The 11,876-nt window shown below is 34.7% G+C and overlaps 1 protein-coding gene and 3 non-coding genes across 4 annotated transcripts; all 4 read left to right on the top strand.

Moving 5' to 3' along the window:
* The first annotated feature begins 4,422 nt into the window (after window positions 1-4,422).
* Trnan-guu lies at window positions 4,423-4,496 on the top strand. The gene has a single exon. It is a non-coding gene; the product is annotated as a tRNA-Asn (tRNA).
* A 71-nt stretch (window positions 4,497-4,567) lies between these two features.
* On the top strand, window positions 4,568-4,641 carry Trnan-guu. Its single transcript has one exon. It is a non-coding gene; the product is annotated as a tRNA-Asn (tRNA).
* A 71-nt stretch (window positions 4,642-4,712) lies between these two features.
* Trnan-guu lies at window positions 4,713-4,786 on the top strand. Its single transcript has one exon. It is a non-coding gene; the product is annotated as a tRNA-Asn (tRNA).
* Window positions 4,787-7,047: 2,261 nt separating this feature from the next.
* LOC123308161 (spermine oxidase-like) lies at window positions 7,048-11,142 on the top strand. The gene is made up of 5 exons (XM_044890717.1): window positions 7,048-7,301; window positions 8,147-8,486; window positions 9,756-10,341; window positions 10,586-10,788; window positions 10,846-11,142. The coding sequence occupies exons 1-5, from the start codon at window positions 7,211-7,213 to the stop codon at window positions 11,084-11,086; spliced, it is 1,461 nt and encodes a 486-aa protein (XP_044746652.1). The 5' UTR covers window positions 7,048-7,210; the 3' UTR covers window positions 11,087-11,142.
* Window positions 11,143-11,876: the final 734 nt, after the last annotated feature.

The raw sequence follows: 11,876 nt of genomic DNA, 5'->3' as shown, positions 1-11,876 counted from the left end.
TTTGAGAAAGTTTCCAGGTATCCTTCCCTAATACAATAAGTATTATAGTAGGTTGGTACTTAGGTACCAATACCTATAGAGGTACCTACCTATGTATCTCTTGTAATGATCAATTTAAGTGTTTATCTTCGGATTTTGGTAGAAACAACCTAAATACCGATGAACAATTCTTGATGGTTTACCTGAGAATTTTGACACAATTCTTTGAAAATTGCTGAAGGATTATTTCCAAGAATTTGACATTACTTTTCCATCAACGAGGAACGTCAGGTACTTTGAAGCTTTAGGTACACTATAAAAGTCAAAATTCTATGAGATTGTTCTCATTTAGTTCTTGAAGCGTCACTTGAACTGGTGTGTTAAACGTTTGAAATAGAAGTTTCACTAGTGAAGTTCACAAAATGTTCACAGATGAAGATATCTCTGATTTCCAATCCTATGCATTGGCATACTTGAGAATTTTGATAGAATTCAATTTTTATTCTGACCATGTTCCAATACATAATTTTATGAAATATTATGACAATGCGGAATTGAGATCCAGACAGGTGAATATTTTTATTTATATTTTTTATATTCTTTTTGTATATCCTAGTAAACCATTTATTTTCAACTTGTATATTATGTACATAGGTATGTACGAGGTGTTAGTGAATAAGTGCGATAAATTTCGGAGGATTATTTTCTTCCCATTTGAATATACGAAGTGATCAAAACAATTCCATAAAACTGACTATTTATTTATGAATAAATAGCAAATTGCTCGATGAACACCTCTTAAAACCCAACAAATTTAATTGGCAATCACGACCGGTTTTACAGCAATAAATAAATAGCCTGTTTTCAATGAAAATTTTAACACCCCGTATCTCGGAGAACTGACAAAATTAAATAGAAAACTATTTTTATTTTTTCATCCACTATAACTCCCTTTAAGTTTGTCGCGCTTATTCTTTACACCCTCTATATCATTTTGAAAGCAGTCATTTTCTATAAAATGTATGAATATCGGATGTATAAAAATATGATAACTAATTCTTGTAGTCTGTTTGTTCCAGTAAAACGTTAAAACTATCGCACGCATTTTCCTGGATTTTTTTATGTTTCCAAATACAAGTTTTTATTGAAAAGTTTTCTTGGATATGGATCTCAATAGAAACAGGGTTTTAATCATCATATTGAAATTGATTTTTATGTAGGTATTTTTCCGGGAACCACATTAATGGTTCACACAACTTTTCACAGTAAATTGAATCGGAAAACTGGAAGAATGTTTCTGAGCTTATCATTCATGTCACAACTTTATTCTTCCTAAAGAGTAAGAGTTTCAATTATTTACTTATATCTCATCAAAAGGTGTTCATTCTAAAGTTTTTCATAATTTTCTCTCTAAATGATAATTCCAAGATTCCTAGCACCCGCGTTTCCTAGAAGTAATGTAGGAAAAGATGAAAGATATTTAGAACCACAAAGAATGCCATTATATACAAACGATTTTAGATGATTTATGGTTGAAAGGATACAATTCCTGGCAATTGTAGAAATAGATAAAGGCTAAGGGCTTATTTGTTCCTACCTCTTGGCGAAATGTGCTGGTTGACTTTGAATCAATGGATAGAAGGGTTTATTTATGTGTTCCTACCATTTGTAGGTTTGAGTTATTTATTTATAATACATATAAAAAACAAGTGAATTACTTTGCAATTTTAGCTTTTGCCGACGGCGATTAGTTTAACAACACATAAATGATTGTTTTATCAATTATTAGTCGGCTTCGTATTTATTGATGAATTATTAATCGACATTATAACATAATTATTTTCTCAATATATACCTCTTTCGATTTGCTATAGACTAATTTCTACCGTAAAACATTATAGTATACGCATCTTTCATAAAAAAATTTCTGTTTTTTTCTACATTTTCCAGTCGATTCTTCAGATTCGTCTCCATTACCTGTATGAGGTTATGGCATCAATGTTCGTAGTCTGGTCTAATTCGAAATTATTTTTGTTGCGAACAAAGTTAGATACATTGCCAAATATTGAATTGAAATATTTTTACAGCTTCAAGTGGACTTGCTCATCATAAGATTCATCATGTTGAGATCAAGGTCAGGGCCTAGAGAAAGACGAAGAGGTCGAGGATGCTGATATTGCTTCATTTACAACAATAGTATTTGAAGTGAACAATTAAGGTACTTACTTGTAAGCAGAAAAAACCAGGCATGCTGTATGAAGTGAAACGTACCTACCTAAGATTGTTCCAATATTATTTGTCGAGAGGCAATATGTCTGTTAAAGCTTCACGGTAGCTATATTGATTCTAAAAATTTGTAATTTATTACTTGGCTCTTATTTTCATTTTGGAATTTTTATATGTTTATATCCGTTCAAATACTTTTTTAGAATCGTTTTAAATTTATGATTTTTTATTGAGTGTGTAATTTTCATGGAATAATTATTAATTTGTCCATCCGATTATCACTTTGTTTCATAAGAGAAGAGGTAATGTGGTAATGATGTTATATTTGCATTCAAATTATTGAGTTCGATGTATCCACGTATTTGCTGTACCTATATATTAATCAATAATCCAGTTGCAAATAAATTGATACAATAATAACATGAGCTTTTAAATTACTTATAACTTTACCCTTCAGACCCGTTCCAAGTTGGAATTTTCTTCTGTCAAAGCAAAATTCAACAAATTTTAACAGTTAGGTTAAATATGTCAGTCAATCAGGGGAAAGTTCAATTTTATTCTTCTATAATTGGTTAAACTGCTAGTTCATCATTGAGGGTTAGATTGAAAGGTTTTTTTCCCCTTATACATATATGTAAAAATGAATCATATCAGATAGAAATATGATGGAAGGTAATGTTTATTGTTTCTAGGCTCCTAAAGTCATAACAACTCGAGTTGGTAGAGTATAAAACTGAAATATATTTCATTATTGTATTATTCATTTGATATGATTTCGACCTGACGACCTGAAGGGTTTCATACTCCTTGCCATCGAAAGGAGAACAATCTATGCCTAATAAAAGTGTCCATAAAACAAACAAAAGGATTAAGCTCACTGGTGATTAGCTCTTATGGATATCATGGGTGCAAACCTTGTCCAGAGCACCAAACAACAATTTCCGTGAAATATCCTATGTTTCCGAGTATTTTTCTAAGCTTCTCGGATGCCTCGGTATACAGGGTGAGTCAAAAATATGCACCGAGCTTCCTGGGGGTGATAGTGCATCGAAAAATAAAGACTATAGTTTGTTAAATAAATTTATGGCCAAAAATACATATTAAGGAGGTATATCCTTCCAAAGTTAATAGAATTAAATAAATTTTTCCGCCTAACTTCTGAACGGTGAATGCGAAGTTATAGTCCATTCAAGAATGATTGACATCCCAGTAAGTCTTGAAAGTCTAGGCGCAGCTTAATATCTGGTCACAAAGGATCTTTAAAAATTTCTGTACTTTCAATCACAGAACTAGAATATATTAATATAACCTATATTGATATAACCTAGAAAATAAGAAATATTCAAATTTGCAGCATATCAATCAGCATTCAAAATTGACACAATTATGTTTACAATTTGTACAATCAAATTAAGAATATAAACAGCTGTACAAAATTCGAATAAGCGTCGGTAAGTGCATAGATTCACATATAATAGGTCTATAGATCAATGTTTATTCACAATACCTACCTGAATTCCGCAACACAAAATCTCAACTTATGGGCTATTACCAACTTAAATTCGATTTTCCATAGCCACCCGAGATATCAATCATTCTTGAATGGACTATAATTACATGAAAAAGGTACTGTTATCGAAATACAAGAAATTGAACCGTTTTCGAGATATTTGAGTTTTTGTTATCAATGAATCTTGCAATGTATAGATACATCTGCTGACATCATACGACTACAAAAACGCAAATATCCCGAAAACGGTTCATTTTTTTGTATTTGGATAAGAGTACCTTTTTCATGTAATTTTTTTCGCTCCATCGAATGCTTCTATTTTTCACCAAAACGAATACGACGAAAGAAGTTGTCCCAAAAAATCATGACGACCTCTAAATCCACACTTTATAACAATATCAGAAATATAGAAATGTAATAAAAAAATATAATTCAACAACGTACATTTATAAACGAAATTTCAATTTGGTGGCATTGACCATTTAGAAATCACGCGGATTTTTTTTTTATTTTATCACCTTTGGAAGATATCTCCCTTAATATATCTATATTGAGCCATGAGTGTATTTATCAAACTATACCTATTTTTCAATGTACTATCACCCCCAGAAAGCTCCGTACACATTTCTGAAAACCCCGTATACTATAGATAAAACATCTCAGTTCTCAGTATCGAATTGTAGCTAAAGATAGAGTCAGCGCATATAGCCTCCGTGGCGCAATTGGCTAGCGCGTTCGGCTGTTAACCGAAAGGTTGGTGGTTCGAGCCCACCCGGGGGCGTTAATTTTAGTTTTTCGTGAGGTGAAGCCCAAATATTGAATGTTTGAATTACACCCTTATATGTCTATATAGCCTCCGTGGCGCAATTGGCTGGCGCGTTCGGCTGTTAACCGAAAGGTTGGTGGTTCGAGCCCACCCGGGGGCGTTAATTTTAGTTTTTCGTGAGGTGAAGCCCAAATATTAAATGTTTGAATTACACCCTTATATATCTAGATAGCCTCCGTGGCGCAATTGGCTAGCGCGTTCGGCTGTTAACCGAAAGGTTGGTGGTTCGAGCCCACCCGGGGGCGTCATTTTTTAGTATACCAAGTATGCCATAAAGAGAAGTCTAAATATTACGTGACGAAATTTGAGGTCATTCGCAAGTCACAAGTCATCAGTACTACTCGTTTAATGTTCGGTTAACTGACGTCGATTTTTAAGGTATATGTGAGATAACACTAGAGAGTTGAAGTGCAGCCATGAACGTAAACGTTAACGTTATAATTGACATCTACGCATGCTCATTCGTCAGTTTTTAACGTTAACGTTAGCGTCAGCTTTACGGCCTACGTAAACTAGCGGTCTCCCACGTATACCTTAAACATCGACGTACGTTAACCGAACGTTAAACGAGTAGCACCGATGACTTGCGAATGGCCGAATTTTGATTGTTAAATGCAATTCTCGATAACCTCAAACTGTCATTGTTTACATTTCCTGTGTATTTTCTCATAATGAACGAAAATTATAGGAAATCAGCAGTGACTTGAAAGTTATCAAAAGGATTAAGTTAAATTACTTTGTTATCAGACTATATTCAGTACATAAGGAAATGGCTGAATCTACACTGCAATTCTCATGTCTCTAACACTTGAACATTTCATTGATAATAAAATACTTCCAAGCTGAAAATTCTCTTTATTAGGCATATAAATCATTAGAACATCAATATTCCAAATGTTATTCCAGCTGTCGAAGCTCAATATTAGATAAAAGAGAGTTCACGCGAAACGAAAGCAAAATCAAATTGATAGGTTATGTTTAACGTCTGACGTTTCATGAAGGCAGCACTTCAACTCAAATTTCATCACAACACGTAAACGTTATATCTGACGTTATTTCTCACGTTAACGTTTACGTTCAGGCTAACGTATTGTGCACACTTCAACTCTCTACTACCTTACGTAGGCCGTAAAGCTGACGCTAACGTAAACGTTAAAAACTGATGAATGAGCGTTCATAGATGTCAATTATAACGTAACGTTTACGTTCATGGCAGCACTTCAACTCCTTAATAGAAAGTTGAAGTGCTATAACGTAAACGTTACGTTATAATTGACATCTACGAACGCTCATTCGTCAGTTTTTAACGTTAACGTTAGCCTCAGCTTTACGGGCTAGTTAATCGAACTCTCTATTTTCTGACAAACGTCGTCACGCCATGGGACCAATGGCAAGCATTGAACTCAATAAAGAAGTTCAATGTTGGCAAGCAGCTATGGAGTTATGTCTGTTTTTTTTTAGTTTGCACGAAGATGTCTTCTTCGTTTGTACCAATTTGGAGTGTCATGTGTCATTCTTTAGTTAACTGAAGCTCAAACAGGAGCTCAAACATTCTATGACCTATCCCTAACCTTTAGAGGTGAGTAGTAAAGCTGAATATCTTCAGTCACTCTATAGCCTATCTGTCAATTGACAAGAGCGTAGGTTCTTTGTTTTAAATTTTCAGCCAAAAATGAAGCATATACCTATATCTACCTGCTAAGATAATATAATGCGTCGGTTTGAAATATACAGTAGGTATATCTACATAGATTAACCAGTGGCGGCTAGTGGTAATTCGAATTGAGGAGGCTAAAATTGTGGAGAGCAATGGATTCATAAGAAACCTATTCTCAGTAAATCAATTAAATTTTTTCAAAATAATCAAAAGTGAGAATGTATGATTTATGCTGTCAGCAGAACCAAATGGCGAATAGCCTTCTCTAATGTCAAAGAGAATCAACTCTTTGAAGAGTTTAAAGCGAAGGTTTTCATCTGAATATCTAGTCCGGGCGGTCTAATTTTTTTATTTTTTTTTATGAAAATCGTGATAGGTTAGAAATGTACATTATGAATTTTGGTACTTCCTTGCCATCTGTGATGGGCCGCCCTTGAGAAACACTAAGTTCATGCAAATACAAAATGTAGTGGATACAATTTATTAGAATTATAATAATCAATTTGATTAATTGTAATATTTGCAATATTAAAAACTCATTTTTTGATCTGGTTCCACACTAGCGCGTTCTGCTGTTAAGCGAAGGATTGTTTATTTGATTTGAGCTCATCTGGGGGGTGTTAATTGTTTAGCATCATGTTATCTATGAATTAGGTTTTTTCATTTGTCTTTGCTCTATGAATCTACCATTAATTTTTGGCGTTGAAGACTATTATCGAATTTCTCATAAGAAATCTCATTTGCTTGTTATACTAAATTCACATACTTGACATTTTAGTGATTTCTCTACCCTTTTTCATGAAATTATGTACCAATTATTCTTCAGCCTCCATTCTTACATAATCGAATATTCTTTTTGAAATATCGATAATACCCAAATATTTTTCGTCTGCAAATTGTATTTGTTATCGTGAGAAATTTTAATCTTTCAACTTATCAAAGTTCACGAACCTGACGCACAAGTTGGTGTGATCAATATTTTGGTGAGGCATTATCTCTACCGGCCAATTCAATGATGTCGAAAATGTGGTTCTGTGTTTTTGTTTGCCTTTTCGGATGTGCTTCGGCCGCAAAGGTCATTATCATCGGTGCAGGAGCTTCAGGTATGTAGGTATTTACTTTTGTATGAAAGGGATCCAAACGTTTTCATTTTGTACCGCTTCAGACGATGTAGATTAACTGGATTAATTTTGTTCAACGAGATGTAATTTCGGAGTTTTCTGGTTGAGGATATGGAATTTTATACGGTCGTAGTTGCCGATCTGCTTTAAAATAAAGAAATCAACCGTCAAAAATGCATCGATTCCTATGTCGTCAGGATTTTTGAAATGAATTTTGATCAATCCCCGAAATCTCTCTCACTTTCCTTAAGATAGTCTAGCAGTCTAGCCATCTATTGAAGAAGTTCCTACACAGAGCAGGAAGAGTTAACCTTCTACCCAGAAAGGGAGTCCTTCAATTCCAAGCGTTTTCCAATGGAGTTTAAGTTATGTTGCTCTGACGAGGTCAAATGAAATCGAAACCATGGTCAGCATCTGCTCTTGTTTGGTTTACATGTTCTCCATGCAGTTGTCCTGACGATAGCAAATTGGCTAGTTCAATTCAGATCTTAACACTTGTTGATATTCATACCAGCGTCTGAATTGATTCTTGATTTCAAATAAGTTTCAATACAACGATCATGCCCACATAAATTGCTAGAAATTATTTCCATGACAGTTATTCCTTCGTTTCTAACTTGAGAACCCTACCATCTTCAAAAAGCAAAGGATCTTTCTTCATAGAAAATGCATATATTACTTATATGATCTTCAGTTGCGGTTGTCTTATTTGTATCCCTAACATTCTTGGTTTTGCTACCTTGATCAGCGTTATTATTTTTATCTTAGTTCTGCTCTTATTTGGGCTTTCATCGCATAGTGATGAAATTAATGTTTTTCATTAACAGGTATAGCAACAGCATCCAGGCTCCTCGAACAAAATATCACCGATTTCATCATATTAGAGGCTGAAAATCGTATTGGTGGCCGAATCCACAGCTTTTATTTGAGTGATGGTTTTGTCGATTTGGGCGCACAATTCGTACATGGCGAAAGAGGGAATATAGCATATACCCTGGCGAAAGACTATGTGGTACATAATCCAGAGATGAATGAAGTGGCTGTTTACTTCGAAGGTACAAAAAAGACTGGAGAAAATTTACAAAGTATAGGCAAACAGTTGTATTATGAAGTATCAGAACATGCTCCTTACGAAAACTTGTCCATAGGAGATGTCTACTTGTCAAGGTAAATATGGAATCAAATTTTGTGATGGCGCCAATTCACTGCGTTGTCAGTGGCAGTATTTTTATCAGTTATAATCAAAGATTATAGAGTAGAAATATAGGAAACGCCCTCATATCGCTAATCGCTAGTACTAAAAACCGACTATATTTTGGCCAGTGAAAACACATTTGACAATAAGATGGCGCTGAAAACGTCCTGTCAATACAGAAAAACTGTTTGATAACAGTTTTCTGTTCCATAATTGAGGTACGAGAATCCAAACAATCAAAACCTCTTTGATCAAAATGGCCATCTAAAATCTCAGAAATTTTATATGTTTCTGTAAATGTCCCTAGAATTGATATTTTAACCAGTCTTAGGGCCTTAAAAACACATTTGAAACTCAGATGGCGTTCACATCACTTTAGTCGCTTCGTTTCCTATCTTTCTACTCTATAATCTTTGGTTATAATATTTTAATGCGCATACTCCAGACTTTTGAAGATATCAGATGGGTTGGGAACAAGGGCTTCAAGGATTTGAATCACACCACCTTATTATACGTAATTGGCAGTATGAAAAAAGAACAATTTGTCTTAATCTTTTACATAATTATATATGAAAATAGATTAAATAAACGCAACGTACAATATGTTACTACCAATTTCTGAATGTGTTCAGTATTGCCACAGAGCGTGTAAAATGTAGTGCTCAAATTTTGTATCTTCGTCATGCACGGTTGGGGGCCAGTTTAGTATTTTAAATGTCATCCCTAACTTTTCGTGCTTGGAATTCGATGAGTTTAACCCATACATTTAAAAAAACGTTGATATAAAAGCCCCTTCAATGAAGCAATTATTCTCAGCAAGAGAAGGTGTATTCACTTTCAGCACAAATATATTTAGAATTGCCCTTCAAAACAAATTAAAACTCTCAGATCAATAAATAAAAAATAAATGTTTCTTATTGATCTGAGTTAAAACTCAACTACCCTTGGTACAGTGTGCACGACAACTCCTATTATGCATGAAAAATTGAGTGATTTAAAATGAAAATTAACCTCTTTGAATATTTTTCTACAAAATAATGAATACCGAAGATATTGATTTTGTGCTTTATTTTTTACTTTCTCTCTGTATACTAATCATGATAATTGAGGCATATCCGAACAAGTAGGCTTTCAATACCTTCCAACAATCATAGTATTAAGAATCCAAAATATGTATGTATATACTTATCACAGTTCACACTGAAGATATTATGTTAATAATTTGTGCCCAATAATTCCAGATATAATACTACAGTGCTCACCAAGTACAAGGATGATCCAGAAATGACCAGTTATGCGAATTTTCTACTGAAAAACTTAGAAGCTGCTGTACTTGCCCTAGAAGGTGCTTTCGACTGGTTCAAAGTGAGCGCTCAATCAAGTTTTCACGAAGCAGATGGAGACCAAACACTGTCTTGGAATGGCTTAGGATATAAAACGATTCTCGATATTTTACTCAAAAACTTTCCCAATCAAACTGGTTACAACATTAATGATAAAATTTTTCTCGGAAAATCAGTCAATAAAATAGCCTTGAAAGAAACTTCCGTCGAAGTAACATGCAAAGATGGTTCCGTATATACTAGCGATCACGTTGTTTTCACGCCATCTCTTGGTGTTCTGAAGAATCGTCATAAAGACATTTTTCAACCTGAATTGAGCCCTGAGAAAGTGAACGCTATTGAGAACTTGGGATTCGATGGGATTATGAAAATTATCCTTGAATTTCCTCAGGCCTGGTGGAAAAAGGAACGGAATTTCCTCTTCGTTTGGAATGACAAAGATATTGAAGATTTGAAAAGGGATATTCCTTTTGGGCCTAAGACAGTGAGTATAGAGGTTTTTTCGTAAATGTCCGAAATTTTTCGAGTTTCAAATAAATGCCTTAAGATGCCTACAGATTACTCCTGACGTGACGTGGGACCACGTCATAATGCGCATGATTAAAAAATCTATCATAGGGTTCAATCATGCGTATTATGACATGGTCCCACGTCACGTGAGAGTAATTTGTAGGCACCTCAAATGGTTGAATGCAAAAAAAAGTCATTGCGGAATTTTCTTCTCGCAGGATGATGATCATTGGTTAAGTTGGTTCGGTTACTTCGGAATAGCTCCAAATAATCCCCATGTCATGATTGGTTGGTATAGTGGTCCTTTCGTTGAAGAAGTAGAGAAATTAAGTGAAGATCAAATAGGGAAGGCTGTTTTTTATACATTGCAGAAGCATTTAGGAAGAGATTATAACGTCACCAAACCTAGAACAGTTATCCAGTAAGTACTTAACTCCTCACATCGAGTACTGAGGTCTAACATTCTAAATTTTCTCAGTTCCAAATGGCGTACGAATCCAAACTTCCGTGGTACATATTCTTATGAAACTGTTCAGTTGAGGATGAAGAATATTACGTCAGCGCATGAGAAACTTTCGGAACCAGTAGAGGGAGGGGATGGTAAACAAAGAATCCTTTTTGCTGGAGAGGCTACACACCCTTCAAGATTTTCAACAGTGGACGGCGCTATTGGATCTGGATTCAGAGAAGGTGATAGATTGGTTAATATGCTGAAGTAACTCAATGGAAAATTATTGTACGTGATTAGGTAATGAAATTAAATGAATTTTCACACTATGACCTCTCATTTATTCCTAAAGAACTACTTCAAGGTGCAGTAAATACAGATAACGTACTTGCCTCTTATTGAAGATCCATAGGAGATTAGGGTCCTAAAAAATATGCACCCCGAATATTTAAGGAACAAGTTAACGCATCTAATAGCTAAATTTAGCCTTCTAGTTGCCCGCATCTTGTTATTGTATTCTACAGTTTCCTCGCGGTTCTTACAGACAATAGTGTCTCTACATATAAGGTGTTTTCAAAGGTGGGACTTTTTTTTTGACAGAAGGTTTAACTCATCAAAATAAGTCGTTTAACCAAAAACGGTCTGTATAAAATATCCAACATGGCTGAGATACAACCCCCAGAAGTTCGATAAAATTTCATTGAACTTCGGTACTGTGGAAGGTGACACCGGCATCGCAAAAACGATACAAAACATAAACATATGGCAGGACAATGAATGGTTCAGTACCAAGTTCATCGAATTAGATGCATCAGGTCACTATTGAGAGAATCATAATATTTGAATCCTGCAATTTAAGGTGAAAAAAAATGTAGAAAATCGAGGCAGTTTCTTTAAAGTGTTTATGTTAATTATGTTCAGAGGCGTAGAAAGGGGGGTGCGGAGGGGGCGGACCGCCCCGGGTGCCAGCTCTGTGGGGGTGACAAAAATGTATCTCAAGAGGCTTATATTTGATTAGGACGTCTAAGTCGGATCAATTTTAGATATAGTTCACGTACGAT

The sequence above is a fragment of the Coccinella septempunctata genome, chromosome 2, assembly GCF_907165205.1.
Source record: "Coccinella septempunctata chromosome 2, icCocSept1.1, whole genome shotgun sequence".
In the NCBI taxonomy this organism is placed as follows: domain Eukaryota; kingdom Metazoa; phylum Arthropoda; class Insecta; order Coleoptera; family Coccinellidae; genus Coccinella; species Coccinella septempunctata.
This window is presented reverse-complemented; position numbering and strand designations above follow the sequence as displayed.

Excerpts from the sequence above, each read along its gene's own strand:
- LOC123308161 (XM_044890717.1), top strand. The coding sequence starts at position 7,211 with ATGATGTCGAAAATGTGGTTCTGTGTTTTTGTTTGCCTTTTCGGATGT. Across the intron at positions 8,487-9,755 it reads GGAGATGTCTACTTGTCAAG|ATATAATACTACAGTGCTCA; the intron begins GTAAATATGGAA and ends CAATAATTCCAG. Across the intron at positions 10,789-10,845 it reads AAACCTAGAACAGTTATCCA|TTCCAAATGGCGTACGAATC; the intron begins GTAAGTACTTAA and ends AAATTTTCTCAG.